The following is a 22361-nucleotide window of genomic DNA, read 5'->3' as shown; positions in this document are numbered from 1 at the left end:
TTTCTCATTGCACTGGCTTCTCTTGTTGGCAGGGCACAGGCTCCAGGACACACGGGCTTCAGTAATTGTGGTGCCCAGGCTTAGTCACCTCCCTGCATGTGGGATCTTCCTGAACCAGGGGTCAAACCCATGTTCTCTGCCTTGGCAGGCAGATTCTTAACCACCAGATCACAGGGAGGTCCTCCTGGTGCTATTTGAAGAGTAATGTTTAATACAATGTTTCAGAATGTGGACTCTGAGCCAGGCTACTTGGGTTTTAGTTAGTTTCCTATTGTTGCTGTAACAATTTACCACAAATTTAGGAGCTTGAAGATGCTAAAGCTGAAACTCCAATATTTTGGCCACCTCATGTGAAGAGTTGACCCATTGGAAAAGACCTTAATGCTGGGAGGGATTGGGGGCAGGAGGAGAAGGGGACGACACAGGATCAGACGGCTGGATGCCATCACCGACTCGATGGACATGAGTTTGGGTGAACTCCGGGAGTTGGTGATAGACAGGGAGGCCTGGCGTGCTGCGATTCATGGGGTCGCAAAGAGTCGGACACGACTGAGCAACTGAACTGAACTGAACCATTACAGATAGATGGTTATTTACCTCTGGAGGTCAGAAGTCTGCAGTAGGTCTCATTGAGCTACAATCGAGATGCCTGTAGGACAGTGTTCCTTATGGAGGCTCTTGAGGAGAGTCCATTTTCTTGCCTTTTCCAGCTTCTAGAGGCTGCCTGCATTCTTTTCTTTTTTAAAAAAATATTGTTTATTTATTTATTTGACTGCTCCCAGCCTTAGTTGCAGCACATGGAATGTTTAGTTTTGGCATGTGGGATCTAGTTCCCTGACCAGGGATCAAAAGCAGAGTCTTAGCCACTAGACCTCCAGGGAAGTCCCTGCCTGCATTCTGTATTTCATGATCCCCTGCCACCTTCAAAGCCACCAGGGCAGTATCACTGTGACCTCCGCTTCCTCTCCCTCACTCTGCTGCCTCTCTCCTCTTTCCCCTATAAGGTCTCCTGTGATTACATTTGGAGAAGGCAATGGCACCCCACTCCAGTACTTTTACCTGGAAAATCCCATGGATGAAGGAGCCTGGAAGGCTGCAGTCCATGGGGTCCCTGAGGGTCGGACACGACTGAGCGACTTCACTTTCACTTTTTACTTTCATGCACTGGAGAAGGAAATGGCAACCCACTCCAGTGTTCTTGCCTGGAGAATCCCAGGGACAGGGGAGCCTGGTGGGCTGCTGTCTATGGGGTCGCACAGAGTCGGTGGGCTGCTGTCTATGGGATCACACAGAGTCAAACACGATTGAATCGACTTAGCAGCAGCAGCAGCAGCAGTGATTACATTGGGTCCACCCAGATAATCCAAGATAATCTTCCCATCTCAAGATCCTTAATGTAATCACACCTATCAAGTCCTTTTTGCCATGTGAAATGAAGTGAAAGTCACTCAGTCAAGTCCAACTCTTTGCGACCCCATGCCCTATACAGTCCATGGGATTCTGCAGGTTAGAATACTGGAGTGGGTAGCCTTTCCCTTCTCCGGGTGATCTTCCCAGCCCAGGGATCAAACCCAGGTCTCCCTCATTGCAGGTGGATTCTTTACCAACTGAGCCACAAGGGAAGCCCAAGAATACTGGAGTGGTTAGCCTATCCCTTCTCCAGGGGATCTTCCCAACCCAGAAATTGAACTGGGGTCTCCTGTGTTGCAGGCGGATTCTTTACCAACTGAGCTATCAGGGAAGCCCTCCTTGCCATGTGACATGTCATATTCAGGTTCCAGGAATCAGTACTTGAATGTACACCATTATTCTGCCTACTACAGAATTCTGCCTACTTCTGGACTCTATCACTTTCTAATTGTGTGACCTTGAACAAGTTATTGTACCTCATGCTTAGTTTCTCCATCCTTAAAATGGGAACAATGATAATTCCCACTCCATAACATTGTTATAAGGATTAAGTGAGCTGATATTTGTGAAAGGTTTATAAGTGTCTTAATACATAGTAAATGCTATGGAAGTGTCTGCTGGCTAAAATATATTCAATAAAAATATACACTCTCTTAGCAATTCTATTATTTTGTAATATATTTCATAGAAACAAAAGGATCCATGCATTAGGCTACATAAAGCATTGTCCATATTGGGGGGAAATGCACAAACAGGAAATCACCAGAATGCCCGTTAACACGGAGTTCTGCAACACCCTGGGCTGCTGACCCATCCTGGTCAGAAACCTAAGGAGGCTTCGTCTGCTGCTTCACATTGCTCTCATTACTGCCTGAACCACCCCTCGCCACCCCTCCTCCAACCCCTCCCCCTCCCCTGCACACACCCCGCCCACGCACCCTGTGGAAAAACTGTCTTCCACTAAAGTGGTCCAGTGCATTATTAATACAATGACTGAGTCAGTGTGGTCCATCTGGAATGTAATGGAGCTATTAAAGAATACATTAGTCCATCCTGAAGGAGATCAGTCCTGGGTGTTCATTGGTGGGACTGATGTTGAAGCTGAAACTCCAATACTTTGGCCACCTGATGCGAAGAGCTGACTCATTGGAAAAGACCCTGATGCTGGGAAAGATTGAGGGCAGGAGGAGAAGGGGACGAAGGAGGATGAGATGGTTGGATGGCATCACCGACTCAATGGACATGGGTTTGGGTGGACTCCGGGAGTTGGTGATGGACAGGGAGGCCTGGGGTGCTGCGGTTTATGGGGTTGCAAAGAGTCGGACACAACTGAGCGACTGAACTGAACTGAAGATAATGCTTGTAGACCTAGATGGGGAGTGTCCTGAACAAAAGTTAAATTAGAGAAGGAAGTTACAAAATAATCGTTTAGCATGATCTGATTTAAAAAAAAAAAAAAAATCAGCCTGCCCAAAATTGTTGTAGGTATGAGTCAGTTATTTAACCTCTGAACATCTTGATTTCTTCTATCTGTGAAGTGAGGATAATAATAGTTCTCTTAAGAAACTCTACGGAGGATTAAGTGGGATGAAATGTATCAAGTCCTTAGAATTCTGCTAGCAGTCTATGGGGTTGCACAGAGTCGGAAGACTGAAGCGACTTAGCAGCAGCAGCAGCAGCAGCAGAAGAGTGTGAATATTTATGTGAAGTGGTTTGAAGAGCCAGAGGTGTGAAGGATGCTCTCCTGGTTGCCTCCGAGGTGGAGAAAAGAAATTCAGAAGTGCTGGGTGCTTCTGATGATGATGAACTCTGCTTAAAAAAAAAAAAAATTTTTTTATTTAATTGGAGGATAATTACTTTACAATATTGTGATGATTTTTGCCATACATCGACATGAATCAGCCATGGGTATACATGTGTCGCCCCATCCTGAAACCCCCTCCCATCTCCCTCCCCACCCTATCCCTTTGGGTTGTCCCAGAGCACTAACTTTGGGTACCCTGCTTCACGCATCAAACTTGTACTGGTCATCTGTTTTACATATGGGAATGTACACATTTCGATGCTATTCTCTCAAATCATCCCACCCTCGCCTTCTCCCATAGAGTCCAAAAGTCTGTTCTTTACCTCTGTGCCCCTTTTGCTGCCCTGCATGTAGGATCTTTGTTACTGTCTTTCTAAATTACGTATATGTGTTAATATACAGTATTTCACAGATGGAGGCTAGCTATTGCTACTTTAGTAACTTTTTTATGTTCCAATAAGTTTTATTAGTAGTTTGGATACTACCACCATAACCAGAAACACTGAACTGAGAAAAGCACAGATGTAGAAACATACCAGGATTCAAAGTTTTGTAACTGTTTTGAAGAGGCATTTAATAAAGAACATTTAAAGAGAAAAAGAAAGCAGGAATGCCCTAAATCAGCCCAACCTTCTGTGTCCACAGCATCTACTGCCGAGGCTGCTCCAAGCCCTTGTGCTGCTCCTGCGCGCTCCTGGATAGGGGCCACAGCGAGCTCAAGTGTGACATCAGCATGGAGATCCAGCAGCGGCAGGATGAGCTGGACACCATGACCCAGGACCTGCAGGAGCAGGACCGCACCTTTGGGGCAGCGCAGGCGCAGATGCGCTCTGCCATCAGCCAGCTGGGCCGCGTACGCGCCGACACTGAGGAGTTCATCCGTGAGCGAGTGCGCGAGGTGGTAGCGCACGTGCTTGAGCAGGAGCGTGAGCTGCTGCAAGGCGTGGGTGCGCGGTACCAGCGCGACTATGAAGAGATAGCGGGCCAGCTGGGCCGGCTGGATGCCGTACTGCAGCGGATCCGTATGGGCAGCGTGCTGGTGCAGAGGATGAAACTCTACGCCTCAGATCAGGAGGTGCTGGACATGCATGACTTCCTGCGCAAGGCACTCCACCAGCTGCGCCAGGAGGAGCCCCAGAGCCTGCGAGCCACCGTGCACACAGACAGCTTCGACGAATTCAGGGTGCGCCTGCAGGACCTCGTCTCTTGCATCACCCGGGGTACAGGTAAGCCACCATCACCTCATGGCTGGCCTGTTTACCCTGGGAGGGCTTGGGCCTGCTACTGCCCCTGGGGAAAGGCAGGTGGAAAAGATCAGCCCCATGTGACATAAGAGGAAACTGGGGGTTTTATTAAGTCTCTTGGGTTTGATCACATCGTAGGTTACAGAGAGCAGGATAAGTCTGGGGGAGCGGAAGCCTGCAGCCACCCAGAAGGGTCACCTCTGACTAATTTACAAGACCCTAAGTATTAGTTGTGATCTTGTGACTCTTAAGGAAGTTGAAAGTGAAAGTCACTCGGTTGTGTCCAACTCTGTGATCCCATGAACTGTAGCCCACCAGGTTCCTCTGTCCATGGAATTCTCCAGGCAAGAGGGACTGGAATAGGTTGCCAGTTCCTTCTCCAGGGAATCTTCCCGACCCCGGGATTGAACCCTGGTATCCTGCATTGCAAGCAAATTCCTTACCGCTTGAGCCACTGGGGGAAGCCCCTCAAGGGACTTAAGAAACTATAAAGCTGAGAACCGTACCCTGTATCATTTTAGCCCAGAGGGGCCGACCACTACCACTACCACCACCACCGCTCCTGCCCCCCACCCCCATCCCCTGGTTGGGTGCTTACCCAAAACCAGGCTCAGTGGAGGGGATCTTTTGCCCCTCGGATGGCCTGCCATCTGGACTAGCTGCCTACCTTTGTGGGCCCTGCCTTGCCTGGGCACTGGGGAAGTGGGGAGACAGGACCAGTTTCTGACCTGGAGTTGTCCAGTCCAAATGGGAGACAAGGTTGGGGCACATCATGTGGCTGGAGAATGAGAGTGCTTGGCTCTGTAGCCCAAATCCAGGAGTTACAGCAGCTTTCTAGACGCTGGAGGCAGCACAGAGGCTTCCAAGAGACACAGGGGCTGCACAGGAGGGCCTCCGAGGTGGGGAGGCTGAAATGGCTCTTTGACAAAATCTCCGGCTCTGGTGTGAGGATGCCCTTTCACTGAGAAAGGGGAGGGAAGCCTCAGAATCTGAAGGTTCTTGGGCAGATGGCAGTGATGGAGACCTGCCCACTCCTGTCCTCGGAGCTAGTGGATGTGGATTCATCAAAATGCAGTCCTAGCGTGGACATGCGCCTTCTCTGCCTAGGCGGTAACTATTACCGCATGTACAGGAAACAACCTCCATAGAGTTTAAACAGCTTGCCTCGGTGGTGGCAGAGAAAGGAGTTATTTTATCTTCCAGCATGAGAGATTTAGATTTAATAAAAATGGGCCACAGGTCAGAAGAGTGTCATGGAGCTCTCACTGTGCAGAGAAATCGGTGAGCAGTAACACTGTTAGGATTGTCCGTGCCTTGCCTTGGTGACAGCCCCAAGTTGGAGAGAGCTGTGCTTGGGGTCTGGAGCCAAAGGCAAGCACTCTCCCATGCCACCCCTCTCTTCCTTCTAGGTGAGTTCATGCCCACTGCAATCAGGGAGCTTTCTTTGCAACTACAGCCACTCCATGGAGCTGCCAGAGGCCCTGGAAAAGGGGTCTCCAGGAAAAGCAACAGGAATGTTTTCTTTGTCACTGTCCTAAGACAGGATGCGTCTCACCAGGGATGTCCCTGACCTGCCCATGACCTTCTCTGTGTTCTCCAGATGCAGCTTTATCCAGGAGAGCCAGCCCAGAAGCTGCCAGCACTCCCAGAGACACCTGTGGCACTGACCCGGTGAGATGGACTTGAGGTTTGAAGGGGAGGTGGTCCATCCTGCAGGCCGGGTGGGTTGGGAGTTCCCCTCTATTGGGAAGGAAACTGAGTCTTGCTGTCCCCGTGTCTGCAGGCGACAGAGGAGAGGGAGCAACTGAGAGAATGACAGCAGGGCCTGGACTGGAGCCTTCAGTGGGAGGGGGCAGAGGAAGGGCTGGCTGGCTCTGGGCTTCTAAGTGCCATCGTAGGTCTTGATGTCATAGTAAGTCTCCAGGAGGTGTTAGGCCCAGCGATGGACAGGAGATAAAGCAGTGGTCCCTGGCAGGCAGGCCCTTTATAGACATGGCAGATGACCCTCCCCTCTGTGCGCCCCACTCCAGATATGTGGCCCTTTCCCCACATAGGGTTCTGGAGAGGAATGGAGAATGAGGCCAGGAGTCAGGCAGTGATCACAGCAGCCTGGGCTCCATCGATGTGATTTCAGGGCCATCACAGTCTTGAGAGCCATAGTATTCAGGGTTGGAAAGCGCCTGCACTCCCTCTCATGTGGTCATTCCCTCTGCAGCACCGCTGATCTGTGACTGTCCAGCCACCATGCACATACCTTCAGGGACAGGAAGTTTGCTCATTCTTGAGGCTTGAGCCACTCCCATCTCTGCAGTGCTCTTAGAACATATCCCTGGGTGCAAATGCAGTGGCATCCTGTTAACCTGTCGTCTTGGCTACTTGCATGCATTTCTCCTCTCTCCCAGGATAAGCTTTTTCAGTTCCTCCCTGGATCGGGCACCTGGTCTGCTCCCCATCCTGGTCATCCAGGTGTGTGTGCCTGTCAAGGAGCTGGGCCCAGGATTGACTGGTCCTCCATGGAAAGCAGGTCTTCTGGTGAGGGCAGCCAGCCTTTCTAGCTTTTCCATGGCGTGGCCCGTAGGAGACAGAAATTGCTGTAGGTTGAGGCAATCAGAAGAGGCTTCCTGTAGGAGGCAGAACTTAGGATCTGAGAGCTTTAGAGTTAGAAGAAATCTTGGAGTCTGATCTGCTCTTGTATAGAGGATGAAGCTAAGACCCCAAGAGAGGGTGTGACTTAACCCAAGGCCACACAGCATGCTAATGCTAACGGCAGGACATCGAGCCAGTTCCCAACTGTCTTGGGTACTGCATTCCCATATACACACATATAGAATTTTAAAAGGACATTTAATTCTGGATATTTAGGACAAGTAATACAATCGCATGGTCAGAAATTGTAATAAAAACATAGAAAGTGATAATGTCTTCCTCCCACCTTGTCCCCCATCTGACCAGTGTTTACACCCATATTGTTGTTTAGTCACTGAATTGTGTCCGACTCTTGCAACCCCATAAACTGTAGCCTGCCAGGCTCCTCTGTCCATGAGATTTCCCAGGCAAGAATACTAGAGTGGATTGTCTACCTTCTCCAGGGAATCTTCCCAACCCAGGGATCAAGCCTGCATCTCCTGCATTGAGAAGCTGATTCTTTACCACTGAGCCACCAGTGAAGGCCTACCTATATACGTTTATTTATTTCTTATATATCCTTCCAGAATTTCTTTATGTAGTTACAAGCAAATATGACTATATATTTGCTTTTTTTTTTGGACAAAGGTAGCACAGTGCCGCATATATACTATGCCTAGGGCACAGTACTATTGGGAATTCTTATCTCATCAGTAGGCAGGGAGCTTCCTGATGCCTTTTTACATCTGCATAGTGGTCCATGCTAAAATAGGTGTAGCGTGATTTATTTAGCCAGTTCCTTGGCTTTTAGGTTATTTTGATATGATAGACAATGCTAGAATGAAAAAAGGTCTTCAAAGAAGTTATGAATGGTGGTGAAAAGTGCCCCAGGGCCACAGACTGCTCTGGCTTCCAGGTGCCAGTCGTTAGTTAATGAACAGCAAGACAGCTTATGTTGTCTTGTGTGAAGAAGGTCTGGGCATTTTTCTGGGTCTCATCTTGTGCCCTCTCACCGCCAGTTACTAAGCAGGTTGAACTTGGAGCATCAGAAGAATGCTCTGTGCAGACTCTCTTGCTTTCACTTTGGTAATAGGCTTGGGGTGGGGATGGATGGAGCTGGGGAATGGAAGTGGGTCATACACCATGAGTGCAAAGGACAGGTGCGGCTGCTTGAGGGGGGCAGGCATGGTCCAGCTGTGCCAGGAGAGAAGCACCGCTTCGACCCACATTCCTGCCTTAGGAATTTATTTTAATCCCCACCCCATGCCTAGGTGGAGAGAATGATAAATACCAACTGGTGTAATTAACTAGGAGCGCTTGGGTAGGACGGCACCTCGGACATTGTCCTTCCTCTCTCTCCCTTGGTTCTTTTTGTAATGATGTCACAATACTTTAATGGAAAAAATAAATTGTTTTAAAACTGTAAAATAACTATGAATCAGTCATGATGATTTTTTTTTTTCTTTAATGAGCTCTCATGTGTGTCTCTGCTTCATTAACATGGGTAGGGGGTGTCAGGAAGATGGGGCAGAGGCTGAGAGGACCCCAGCCCTGCCTTTGGGGAGTTCACAGCCCACGTGGAAAGAGGTTCTCTTACATGTCAGCAGTTTTCAGAGACACACACAGACAGGCAGACGAAGACCTTTCGAACTCTTTTCATTTTTAAAAAAAGTTTATTTATTTTCTGGCTGCACTGGGTCTTCATTGCTCACTCGAGCTTTTTCTAGTTGCAGCAAGTAGGGGCTCCTCTCTGGTTGCGGCGTACATGCTTCTCAATGTAGGGGCTTCTCGTTGCAGAGCACAGGCTCTTAGAACGCAAGCTTAGTGGTTGTGGCACACAAACTTAGCTGCCCCTCAGCCTATGGAATCTTTCTGGACCAGAGATTGAACCCAGGTCCCCTGCATTAGAAGGCAGATTCTTAACCACTGGACCACCAGTAAAGTCCCCATTCTTTTATTTTTAATGGTGATCAAATACATATAACATATATTTGCCTGGAAGTGGAATTGCTGAATCATATAGTAATTCTGTTTTTAATTTTTGAGGAATCACCATAAAATTTTCCATAGTGGCTGCACAGTCCACAGCGGTTCCAGTTTCTCCACATTCTCATTCACACTTTTTTTTTAAGTAGTGGCCATCTTAATGACTGTGGAGTGGTTTAAACTTTTTGACCAGCACCCACTGTAAAAGATATATTTTACATCTAATCTACTGGTGTATACACATGCACATACCTATAGCTAAAACAGAAGCTTTATGCAATAAATTACACTTATAAATGTGGAATGTATAAGATTTTTCTGTTCTGTAGTGTTCTATGTAATACAAAAAATGCTAGTCATGACTTTGCTGCATTTCAAAAGCACTGGATTCGGACTTCCCTGTTGGCGCAGAGGATAAGAATCTGCCTACCGGTGCAGGGGACGTGGGTTCAATCCCTGGTCCAGGAAGATTCCACATGCCGCAGAGCAACTCAGCCCACACGCCGCAACTACTGCGCCCATGCGCCTAGAGCCTGTGCTCTAAGAAAGAGAAGCCCTCACACCGCAACTGGAGAGTAACCCCCTCTTGCCACAACTAGAGAAAGCCCGCACAAAGCAACAAAGATCCAATGCAGCCAAAAATAAACAAATTTTTTAAAAATTAAAAATAACACTAGTTTCGAGCCCCTGGTCCAGGCCCTTATTAGGTATATGACCTTAGGAAATCACTTCGCCTCTCTGTGCCTTGGTTTCCTTCTCTGTGGATGGGCAATAATCATAGTACCACCTCCTTTTTTTTAAACTAATTTCATTGTAAAATTCTCTATTTTAAAGTGTACCATGCAGTGACATTCAGTGCACTCACAGTCTGGTGTAACTGTCCCAGACTATAGTTCCTGTACTTTCATTTCCCCAAAAGGAAAGCCTGTATACACGGAGCAGTCACTCCTCACTTTACCTCCCCCAACCCTCGGCAACCTGCAGTCTGCTGTCTCTGCAGTTGGCACTTCTGGATATTTCGGATAAATGGAATCATACAATATGCATTCTTCTGTGGCTAGCTGTCCACTTAGCATGATGTGTTTAACGTTCATCCACCTTGTGTGGTCAGAACTTCATTCCTTTCTATGGCTGAATAGCATTCTCCTGAATGGCTACCCTATGTTTTATCTCTATCAGCTGACGTTTGGGCTGCTTCCACCCTTGGGCTATTGTGAACAGGTGATGGGGCAGGGGGCAATGTCAGCTCAGTGGAAGGGTCCCCTCCCTATGATGAATTTGCAGCTAGAGAGGAGCTACTACCTACCATTATAGGGACCACCACCACCACTTTGTCCCTAGGGTTGTCTGTGCTGGTCTCTGCTTAGTCACTCAGTCATGTCTGACTCTGCAGTGCCGTGGACCGTAGCCTGCCAGGCTCCTCTGTCCATGAGGATTCTCCAGGCAAGAATACTGGAGTGGGTTGCTATGCCCTCTTCCAGGGGATCATCTCAACCCAGGGATTGAACCCAGGTCTCCCATATTACAGGTGGATTCTTTACTGTCTGAGCCACCAGGGAAGCCCTGGAGTTGTCTAGACTGGGTCTAAGTAGACGTCAAGCAAGCCTTGAGGTGTTGGGCAGTGTGATCCCTAAGGTCATCTTCTGGCACCATTAGGATGCACAGGCATTTACGTAGTCCCTGGGATGCCAGCACCTTAAGGTTGCCAGAAGGTGAAGTCATGGAGGCTGCAGGGAAGACTTCTGGTCCCCAGTGGGCTCTGGGTATTGGACCAGGAGCCAGCTCTTATGTCTAGGTGAGGCCTTGGAGACTGAGCTGACCCCACACCAGGGGACCTGGCTGGTCATACTGCCTGGTCATTTTTGTTTTTTATATTTATTCATTTGGCTGCACTGGGCCTTAGTTGAGGCAATGTGCTCTTTAGTTTCAGCATGTGAGATCTAGCTCCCCAACCAGGATCAGACCTGAGCCCCCTGCATTGGGAGTGCAGGGACTTACCCACCTGACCACCAGGGAAGTCCCCTGCCTGGTCATTTCTGACTACTTTTGTTTCCCAACTTTGCAGCCAGAGGAGGTGCCGAGGGACCAGATGCAAGCCTCGGGATTGGCCGTGGTACAGCCGGTGCCAGGGGCACACCCTGTGCCAGTGTACGCCTTCTCCATCCAAGACCCCTCCCTCAGAGAAGTAAGATATTCCCCAGCCCTCGCCTCCCCTTCCCAGGGCCCAGATCCCACTAGGTGGTAAGAGGTGGAATGGAAGTGAGAACCCAGACCTCAATAGGCACTTACTCTGTGCTCTCCCAGCTCTTGGTTGCCGTGTTAGGAAGCCTCCCTCCAAGCAGGAGCCCCTCCCATGGCAGTCAGAAGCCAGCAGAGATCGGTGGTCAGTGGTCACCAGCAGGGCCAGTGTGCCTGCTGACCTGGGAGGGCCTCTGTGTAGAGAGGTGTGATCTTCATGGCAGGTAGCAAAGGGGACAGCAGGAGCCAAGGGCATGGGGCGGGGAACAGATTCCTACCACTCAGGTCTGGGTCTCTGCCCACTGCCCCAGTCCCCTGGAGGCTCCTGACCCTGCCCTGTGACACCCCACTGCACAGGAGGGCAGCAACACGACCACACCGCAGAAGAGGAAGGCCTGCCAGACCGAGTGCCCCCGGAAGGCCGTCAAGATGGAGTCTGAGGAGGGGGAAGAGTCTAGGTTGGCTTGGAGCTCCCCTGAGCAGCCCAGGCCCAGCACCTCCAGAGCAGTCTCGCCACCCCACCTGGATGGGCCCCCCAGCCCCAAGAGCCCCATCATAAGAGATGAGCTCTCCCTGCCCGAGAGCAACCATCAAACCGGCGACCCTGCAGAGACAGGTAGGGAGTGGGGATGGGCAGGATGGGCTGAGGCCTGCATGCTGTCTTCCAGGGGCTGGGTGGGACCCCTCCTCTGCATCCTGACGCCCTTCCCAGGAAGCCCAAGGCAAGCAGCATACCCTGTGTGTCTTGCCCTCTGCTGCTGCTGCTGCTGCTAAGTCACTTCAGTCGTGTCCGACTCTGTGCGACCTCATAGATGGCAGCCCGCCAGGCTCCCCTGTCCCTGGGATTCTCCAGGCAAGAACACTGGAGTGGGTTGCCATTGCCTTCTCCAATGCATGAAAGTGAAAAGTGAAAGTGAAGTCACTCAGTCGTGTCTGACTTTTCGGGACCCCATGGACTGCAGCCCACCAGGCTCCTCCGCCCATGGGATTTTCCAGGCAAGAGTACTGGAGTGGGGTGCCATTGCCTTCTCCATCTTGCCCTCAGCTGCCACCAAATGGGGAAGGGCAAGCCCAGGGTTTGTCTGGGGGCGGGGCGGGGAGGGGTGGCACGAGAGTGGATGGTTTAGCCCATGCTTTGCTGGGATGCCCATGTAGGGAGCATGATGGCCTGGGGAACACATTTCCTTAGCTCCTTCCCCTGACACACCCTTTTTGAACCCAGTACCATGCCTCTGCACAGGATGGGTCTCCCCAAACAATGTTTGTTGGTGGGTGTCTAGCACATGCTCAGAGAAGACTTGGGTAAAGTCCATACCCATCGGTTCCCAAATTTTTTTACAAAGGCCATCCACCTAAAGTATCTCGCTTGTTCAAGGTATCTTTTATGGCCACTGCCAGACAGGGAGTCCTTTCATGTAAGTGGAGGTCAACACACAGAATCCTGGAATGTTCAAGACAGTTCTTCCTGGAGCTGTTTTACCCAGTGTCCAGCTTTGTTTTCATTCTAGGTCCTACACTGACCCCTGACCCTGGCCATACACTCAGCCCCAATGGAGAATCCTTGCTCACAAATGCTATTGGTAATCAGAAGGTTTTGTAAACCTAAAGTATCTTTTAACTGAAACATCTCGGCTCACAGAGCTGAGAATCGGAACAACCAGTGTGCTGCTTTAGGATGGCCAAAGGTTCCAAACCAGGTGGTATTTGTCACACCCCCTCCACGGGTAGTCAGTTCTGAATCATTCCAGGGCCAGCAGCTGAATTAAGTCTTCACAGACAAGGCATAGCAGGCAGTGATGGAAAGCCACCTTGAGTAACCCCTCCATACAGGCAGATCCTGGCTTCCCAGGTGGCCCAGTGGTAAAGAACCCGCCTGCCAACACAGGTAGATGTCAGAGAGGCGGGTTCGATCCCTGCATTGGGGGTCCCCTGAAAGAAGGCACGGCAACCCACTCCAGGATTCTTGCCTGGAGAATTCCACTGGCAGAGAGGCCTGGCGGGCTACAGTCCACAGGGTTGCAAAGAGTCGAACATAAATGAGCGACTAAAGAGGCAGATCCATGCTGGCACGCACGCTGAATGTTGACAGCCCCCTTTCAGGGCACATGTCACCCACCCAGCCCACTGGCCTGCAAGGATTCCCACAGGAGCGCACCCTGGGCTCCGTCCATGAGCAGCCCTGGCAGGACCTAACCCCATTTCCCCTGCTCCGTTTCAGAGGAGCGCGTCGTGGTGATCAGCAGCTCGGAAGACTCAGATGCTGAGAACCCGGTGAGTGGCTCAGAAGTCCGGCCCAGGACACTGCCTCCGCCCATTCCAGGTCCCCGGGGGCACAGCCCCAGCAGATGACTCTCAGACTCACCTCGCACCCAGGGGATTTATCAGCGAGGCAGGGAGTCCTGAGCTGTCTGGAGGTTAGTCTCCAATTGCCAGCTGTGGCCTGGATCGCCCCGGCCCTCCCATCGTACCAGGGTAGGAGCCGTCAGTAATCACATGTATTCTTTCTGAAGACCTGGACAGGGCTTCCCTTCAGAGCCCTGTGTCTTTTCTGGACTAGCCAATGCCTGTGTCTGCAGCTTCCTTATGAATTTTCTGCCCTCCTAAGTCTCAGTGAGGAGGGCGGACCCACACCAGCTCCCCGGTTAACGGCAGCAATGCAGGGCCACGTGGGGGTGTGAGGGCGCAGGGCAGCACCACGCAGGGCCCAGACTAGCACATTGTGACTCCATGTAAACAAGAACTTTCTTTAAAGCCATCCCACAGTGGGACAAGTGGCTGCATGGGTTGTGACCCTCCTGTCCCTGGAGGTTTGTTCATAGCGGTTCATAGAGGCCGGGCTGTCACCTGCCCAGGGGTGAAAAGGATCGGAATTAGAGTGGAAGGCTGGACTGGGTGGCCCCTGAGGCCCCTGCCAGCCCTCAGTCTGAGGTTCTGTGTTGGAAAGCGTGCGGAGCCCACTGAGACCGCTGTCCTGCCTCCTTCCTCGTCCGTCCACCCCCCGCTGAGAGCTCGCCGAGCGTCCCACTCCCTCCAGGCCTCTCGTCTGTCCCACGGCACATGCCGCCCCCCGGCTTGGCCTCCCCACCATCCTGCCGAGCAAGCTGCCATCCCCGACGCTGAGAGTCCCAGCCAGCCTGCCGGTCACCAGGAGCAAGCCGCCGTCCACCGTGGGATCAGCTTCCTGTCACGCGGGGCACAAAGAGCCCTGCGCCCTCGAAGCACCTTTCACCTGCCGCTCAAAACGTATGGTGCCCACACGTGCACTTGGCCTCCCTCCATGGGTCAAGCCACCACCCTGGCCACCACTGGGCCTCCCAGCCAACCTGCCAATCCCCAGGAGGATCCCACCCACCCCCAAAGAGCAGGCAGCCAACCCCGCCTGGTGCAACTGGCTGCACGACCCCTTGACCCCTTCCCTTCTGTGTCCCAGTGGCTCAACATCTTTCCCCTTCCTCATTCCCCTGGGATCTCCCAGCGTAACACCTTTTACAGGAGAATAATGGGGGGAGGCAGAGCATCCCAGATTCCTGGACCAGTGATCTCCCTTGGGGATTCTGGCAGGGCCCCCATGGAAAATCCCCCAGCCCAGGTCCCCCCGGAGGCCTCTCCAAGTGCTTTCCTACCACCCCACCCTCTGGAGAGGCCACCCACTGGCACAGACACCCCGCAGACAAGCCTCTGAGAGTCCCAAGTGCCTCCCTTCTCTGCAGCCCTGGAGACTGGCAGGTTGGCATCCCGAAAGTCTTGTCACAGAATGAAGCAGGGAATGAATGGCTCCGTGGACCTCTGAACAAAGAGGCTTAAGGCCTCCCCAGTCAGGATATTCTCATTCCTCACATCCTCAAGTCTCTGCCCAAGATGAAGCTTCTTGCACCCTTTGCAACTCCCACTGCCCCATTCTCCCACCCCAAGCCTTCCCACTGGGCCTCTGCCAGGATGTAAGCCCATGAGGGCAGGGACTGTGTGGCTCCCAGGCCCTGGCAGGTGCGGCTGCTCAATAAACACTTATTGAACGATTACCCTCGCAAACCCTTCTTCCATGACCATCAGATTCCCTGCTGGGCCTAGCTCCTCCTGGCTGGTGGTCTTTGTCTCCTCTGCACGGACACTTGGTTCACCTTTGGGGCTGCTGTGACCCTCTTTCCTCCATACCCTGTGTAAGCATCAGAGGTGGGAGGTGGGGTCCAGGCCTTCTGTGCCTCCTGGACTGTTTTGGTTCTGCTATCTGGCAGCGTCCTCCATGCCCCGGAGGCTCGGGCTCTCCGGATGAACCCACTTTCCCCAGCTCATCTTAGACATCCTTCTGCTCCCCACTGTATAGGAAGACTGCCTCCTAGGTCTCCTCTCCCCACCCGGGTCCCGCTTTCTTCCTGGATAACTTCAACATGCGCCACCCTGGCCTCTCCTCTCCTTGACCTTTCAGGGATCTTTGCCCCATTCCCCTGTAGCTGCCACCCCACCCCCCTTGCCTCCTGCCCCCAGACCACTCCATCACTGAGAACCTTCCCTCTCTAGACTGGCCCAGACTGACCATAGCTTCCTTTTCCTTGAGCTCTCCGTCAGTTACTTCCAGGACTTGGGCTGTTTGCCTCCCAGTTCCTTCTGCCATTACCTCCCGCCCACCAGCCAGCAAGATCCACCATTTCAGCCAGTCTTCCACCAGGATCTTGGTGCCCTGTCTCCCCACCACCCGCTTCTGGTAGCCTGCCCTCCAAAGACAGCCCTGGAAGGATGCACTCGTTTCCCCTGCTCTGCACTGCCACCTGGAGGCCAACTTCTGTTGGAGAAAAGTCGAGGGGAGGAAAGCTATAAATGATTTGTCTCCTGGGCTCCTTAGCCTCCTGCCTGGGCATGCCCCGCCCCCTGCCCTCCATGGCACCTCGCTGCACCCCTGCTTCCCTAGCTCTGGTCCGTCTTCCCCACCCTCGCTCTTGGCCGGTGGCTGAACCTTCTGCCCTAGGAGGACCACAGGACAGGTGGCGTAGCAGCAGCCCACATCTTGCTCTCTGATGACCGATTGACCCGACCCCATCACATCCCTCCCCATCCCTTCTGTTAGGACTAGAGGACCCCCCTCTAGGACTCACTCCTCCTCTCCCTGGCCATGCCCTCCTGCCCCCTTGGGAACCTCCTTCCATCTCCCCATCCTCATTTGCATCTTCAAACACTTCCTGTGGGCTGTAACTAAGCACCCTGGAGAAGTCCCATCTTTGCATGCACCCCCCACACACAAACCATTTACCCTTCAACCTTCACCCCCTCAGTGCTCCTTCCTTGCCCCAGTCCCCTGCCTTTCCCCACCATGCCCGTGAGCCCTGCCACCATCTCCAGGGTAACCTCCGTGCCTCTGAGTCCAGTGGTCACCTTCAGTCCTAATGCCCCAACACTCTGCTTCCCTTGGGTTCAGGAGGTTTCCTCCTGCAGCTCTGCTAGTCCTCCTCACTCCCCCTTCAGGTCTCTTTGTTTTTTTAAATGTTGTTCTTCCAGCTTAGCTTCTGGGATCTCATCTCCTAGAATCTGTACACTGTCCCCATGATCTCAACCATGCGCACAGCCGCATAGCAGCCGCCCAGTGTCTCCACTCAGATGCCCCACAGAAACCTCAAACTTACCTTGCCTCTTGTCCTTTCTGTAAATTGCACACATCTGCCTAGTTGCAGAAGGTGGGACCCCAGAGCTGCCCAGGACTCCCCCTACCCTTTTCACTATTCCTCAGAGCCAATCACTTTGTGAATCTCACCATGTTCTAAATTCCTCAGAAAGCTGGTTACTTCTTTCTATCCCATAATCTTGATAACATTAAAACAAGGCTAACCCTGGATGGAAGTAGAAGCCTGGGAAAGAAAGAGCAAGAGAAGGATTCGAATGCTGTTAATCTGGCCAGACTTCGTGAGAGTCAGGTGGAAGTCCTGAAACCAGCAATATTTTGGTGGCGTGGGGGCGGGGGTGGGGTCAGACTAGCACTTAGCTGTCAGGCAAGAAGCCACTAGGTGCTATCTGAGGTTGATCAACTCAGGAAGGAGAAGTGCATTTCAGGTTACAAAGAATTAAATGATTAGAAACAGCTGCTCGTGTTTGGAGACCAGGTCTGGAGGCAAGGGAACCAGAGGCTCACTACTTTTGTGTGGGCGTTCTTCAGACATGTTTTTAAAATTAACCATTACGGGAGTCTGAAACTTATTGGGGAAAAAATTTTTTTACAAAGCAAACAAATTAGATCCTCCTAAGTAGGTGTGTCTCTCACCCACCTGCCATGCCCGCTTCCAGACCCCTGGTGCTCCCAGAGTTCCTTAGCAGAAGGGGGCAGGGTGATGTCTGCAGGATGCTCCCGGCTCCCATGTCCTCCCCTCCCTGTGGCCTTTATCCGTCCTGCCGCTGTGTGAGAGCTTCGGAATGCCTGCTTAGTCGCTTTAGTTGTATCCATCTCTTTGTGACCCCATGGACTGTAGTTCACCAGGCTTTTCTGTCCATGGGATTCTCCAGGCAAGAATACTGGAGTGGGTTGCTGTTTCTTTCTCCAAGGGCTCTTCCCCACCCAGGGGTTGAACTCACGTCTCTTACGTCGCCTGTGGAATAGTGGCCTGCTAAGATACTGTGTTTTCCAAGTGTACCAGGGCATGCAAGCCCCCAGCTTGGGCTGCAGCTGTGTCAGTGGCTGGAATCCAGACATGTCAGGGCTCTGGCACTGATCTGGTGTGGTGGGCAGGGCTGGGGAGAGGCTGCTCGAGCAGCTCGGGTGTTGTGTCAGAGACCTCGCCCCTGCTGGGAGAGGCAGTGGGGCTGTACTCTTGGGGTGGAGAGGGAGTCCCAGGTCTGATGCTGGAGACCTGGGGTGAGGACTGTGTTTAAAAATGAGGTGGGTCAGCCACACCTCTACTGCGGGCCCTGTGTCAACAGAGCCAAAGGAGAAAAAGGTAGATGTCTTCACCCACTCTTGGAACAGAAGATGCCCCAGTTCCTGGTAGCAACAGGACAAGGTGGAAGCAGGAGGTGGCCTTGCCGAGGGGGCAGCCCCCAGAAGAAGTGCATGGTGACCGGCAGTGGAAGGAAGGCCCGGGGGAGCAACTGACCCAGGGGAGGGACCATGATGCTGGTGAGTGTGCACATCAGAAAAAGACACAGGTGCTTGGCTGAGAAGATGGGAGCCGTGGCCCCTGGAGCCTGCAGAGGGGCCAGAGCAGGAGACAGAGGGCCGTAGGGACCACAGGCTGGCTAATGGGATCATCTGGGTTAACAGATAACATGTGCGGTATCTCTGGGGCCTTCAGGCTTTGCAAGAGCTAGGGTTTTCTGGCTGCAAAATACAGGCATGCGTGTGTCTGGCCAATCTGATCCCAATTGTAAGCTCAAGTGCTGAGAAAGTTCCTCAGGAGCCAAGGACCTCTCAGTTCAGTTCAGTTCAGTCACTCAGTCGTGTCCAACTCTTTGCGACCCCATGAATTGCAGCATGCCAGGCCTCACTGTCCATCACAAACTCCCGGAGTTCATTCAGACTCATGTCCATCGAGTCAGTGATGCCATCCAGCCATCTCATCCTCTGTCGTCCCCTTCTCCTCCTGCCCCCAATCCCTCCCAGCATCAGAGTCTTTTCCAATGAGTCAACTCTTCGCATGAGGTGGCCAAAGTACTGGAGTTTCAGCTTCAGCATCATTCCCTCCAAAGAAATCCCAGGGCAGTTCTCCTTCAGAATGGACTGGTTGGATCTCCTTGCAGTCCAAGGGACTCTCAAGAGTCTTCTCCAACACCACAGTTCAAAAGCATCAATTCTTCGGCGCTCAGCCTTCTTCGCAGTCCAACTCTCACATCCATACATGACCACAGGAAAAACCATAGCCTTGACTAGACTGACCTTTGTTGGCAAAGTAATGTCTCTGCTTTTGAATATGCTATCTAGGTTGGTCATAACTTTCCTTCCAAGGAGTAAGTGTCTTTTAATTTCATGGCTGCAGTCACCATCTGCAGTGATTCTGGAGCCCAAAAAAATAAAGTCTGACACTGTTTCCACTGTTTCCACATCTATTTCCCATGAAGTGATGGGACTGGATGCCATGATCTTCGTTTTCTGAATGTTGAGCTTTAAGCCAACTTTTTCACTCTCCTCTTTCACTTTCATCAAGAGGCTTTTTAGTTCCCCTTCACTTTCTGCCATAGGGTGGTGTCATCTGCATATCTGAGGTTATTGATATTTCTCCCGCCAACCTTGATTCCAGCTTGTGTTTCTTCCAGTCCAGCGTTTCTCATAATGTACTCTGCATATAAGTTAAATAAGCAGGGTGACAATATACAACCTTGACGTACTCCTTTTCCTATTTGGAACCAGTCTGTTGTTCCATGTCCAGTTCTAACTGTTGCTTCCTGACCTGCATACAGGTTTCTCAAGAGGCAGGTCAGGTGGTCTGGTATGCCCATCTCTTTCAGAATTTTCCACAGTTTATTGTGATCCACACAGTCAAAGGCTTTGGCATAGTCAATAAAACAGAAATAGATGTTTTTCTGGAACTCTCTTGCTTTTTCCATGATCCAGCGGATGTTGGCAATTTGATCTCTGGTTCCTCTGCCTTTTCTAAAACCAGCTTGAACATCAGGAAGTTCACGGTTCACGTATTGCTGAAGCCCGGCTTGAAGAATTTTGAGCATTACTTTACTAGCATGTGAGATGAGTGCAATTGTGCAGTAGTTTGAGCATTCTTTGGCATTGCCTTTCTTTGGGATTGGAATGAAAACTGACCTTTTCCAGTCCTGTGGCCACTGCTGAGTTTTCCAAATTTGCTGGCATATTGAATGCAGCACTTTCACAGCATCATCTTTCAGGATTTGAAATAGCTCAACTGGAATTCCATCACCTCCACTAGCTTTGTTCGTAGTGATGCTTTCTAAGGCCCACCTGACTTCACATTCCAGGATGTTTGGCTCTAGGTGAGTGATCACACCATTGTGATTATCTGGGTCGTGAAGATCTTTTTTGTATAGTTCTTCTGTGTATTCCTGCCACCTCTTCTTAATATCTTCTGCTTCTGTTAGGTCCATACCATTTCTGTCCTTTATCGAGCCCATCTTTGCATGAAATGTTCCCTTGGTATCTCTAATTTTCTTGAAGAGATCTCTAGGCTTTCCCATTCTGTTGTTTTCCTCTATTTCTTTGCATTGATCGCTGAGGAAGGCCTTCTTATCTCTTCTTGCTATTCTTTGGAACTCTGCATTCAGATGCTTATATCTTTCCTTTTCTCCTTTGCTTTTCGCTTCTCTTCTTTTCACAGCTATTTGTAAGGCCTCTAAATTAGCATTAATGTCAATACTAGATACTTCAGGTGAGAATGTTGAATAGCAAAGAGCTTGGCTTCTGTCTGCTTTGCTGATGCCCAAACGTGGAATGAACCCGTAATTAGGACAGTTGTTCCCCATCCTGGCTGTGCACTGCTATCACTTGGGGGTCTTACCAAGGACAGATTCCTGAGTCCCACCCCCAGGGAGTCTAACTATATTGGTCTGGGGCTCAGCCTGGACATAAAGATTTTTTTAAACTGCTTATGCACAATCAAGGTGGTTGTGTTGTTCAGTCACTAAGTCGTGTCTAACTTTGCGACCCCATGGACTGCAGCACACCAGGCTTCCCCGTCCTTCGCTGTCTCCCAGGGCTTGCTCAAACCATGTCCATTGAGTTGTTGATGCCATTCGACCATCTCCTCCTCTGTCGCCCCCTTCTCCTCTTGAGGGATTCGATTGCATATCTGTGTCAAAGAAATGCTGCTCATTTGTGTACGTATCAGCCTTGAACAGAGGTGACGTATACATGCTGGCATATGATCCAGGTTGGGAAGGGGAGATGCTGGGTCTTTCCAGATAAACCTCCTAGAGGTTTTTTGAAAGGTGATAAGCTAGCAGCTTCCTAGGAGCACCTCAGTATGGCCATTCCACCTGCTGTGCTAAGTTGAGATGTGGTTAATCTGCTAAGTTGACTGTGATGAAGATGAGTGAAATGGAGTTCGTGAACCTGATTGCACATGTATCCTGATTGTCTGTGTATCCTGAGAAATATCCCAGATCCCACATGGCTCAGTTTTGCAGTCAAAGAAACACAGTCCATTAACCAATTATCTAGTATATAGTCATCTTTCAAAGACTATTACAGAGAATACAACTCATAACTCACGGCAACACTCCTTAAATCCTTCATCCCTTCACACTCACCACCGTCATCTCCTACTCACGGGTCCCTCAAAGCCTTTTCTCACTTTCCACTTTCCAGTCTTCACATGAGGGCTCTGATCTCCTCCACCCTCTGGTTCTTTCTGCTGCCATTCCTTTCCCTTCCAAGCAAATCTCAAGCTTTTTCCAACAAAAGGCCCTCTCCTGGATTCTTGGGTTCAGGTCTCTGCTACTCTCCCCCTCTATGCTCCATGCTCCTACACCCCCTTAATCCTGATTGTGGAATGAGGTTGAGGAGTGGCAGTGGGGGGCGTGGAAGGACAGAAAGATATCCAGCATCAGAGCTGGATATCAGCTGGATAATCAGCTGTGCTGATTCTGTTAACCCTGGGTCTTTAGGAAAGTCTTTTTTAAATGTCAGTACTTCCCAGCTGTACTGCTGGGATTTAAGGCAGGGATGGGGAACTGCTTGCAGTGCTAGCTGGAGTTCAGTGGAAGGCATTCCTGTGAGACCAGCCCAGTGGAGTAGCCATACTTTATGGTCGTCCCCAAGGGCAAGAGAAATCTGGGTGGAAGAGGAGTCTGGGCTGGAAGATTCAGCCTTCCCTCCCTTGACAACTCAATGGAAAGGGGTGTTCTTTTATTAAGGTGGCCAGCAGGGTCTTCAGTAAGTTCAGGACAAAGGATATTTCCACGACTATAAAAGAGAGAATGACCCCAGGGCCACGAGAAGCTCTTAAAAAGTGAGGGTCTCGTGGCTATCATAAGTGACCCTGGAATAAAGATGGGGAAGTTAGCTCAAAGATGCTGCTCTCCAGGGAGATCAAGTCTTGGAAAGGACTATCTGAAGAGAAGGCGCTGGCTTTCCAGCCTGAAGAGACAGTCCCGGAAGACAGACGGAAGCACTC

At 51.0% G+C, this 22361-nt stretch overlaps 1 protein-coding gene across 5 annotated transcripts in view; it reads left to right on the top strand.

Moving 5' to 3' along the window:
• The window catches only part of PML (promyelocytic leukemia), a 57173-nt gene that overhangs the window by 29221 nt on the left and 5591 nt on the right, over positions 1-22361 (top strand). For 2 of the 5 annotated variants that reach the window (XM_027520797.1, XM_027520800.1), the window contains exons 3-7: positions 3860-4440; positions 6059-6129; positions 11135-11254; positions 11665-11923; positions 13526-13578. In XM_027520797.1, the coding sequence (XP_027376598.1) occupies positions 3860-4440; positions 6059-6129; positions 11135-11254; positions 11665-11923; positions 13526-13578 (1084 nt within the window). Of the gene's footprint in view, positions 1-3859; positions 4441-6058; positions 6130-6241; positions 7497-11134; positions 11255-11664; positions 11924-13525; positions 13579-14251; positions 15327-22361 lie in introns of those variants that run through there. The other 3 variants (XM_027520799.1, XM_027520798.1, XM_027520801.1) reach the window with 3 other exon arrangements.

This window comes from Bos indicus x Bos taurus, chromosome 21, assembly GCF_003369695.1.
Source record: "Bos indicus x Bos taurus breed Angus x Brahman F1 hybrid chromosome 21, Bos_hybrid_MaternalHap_v2.0, whole genome shotgun sequence".
Classification (NCBI taxonomy): domain Eukaryota; kingdom Metazoa; phylum Chordata; class Mammalia; order Artiodactyla; family Bovidae; genus Bos; species Bos indicus x Bos taurus.
Note: the sequence above shows the minus strand (reverse complement) of the source record. Positions and strands in the feature narration are given on the sequence as shown.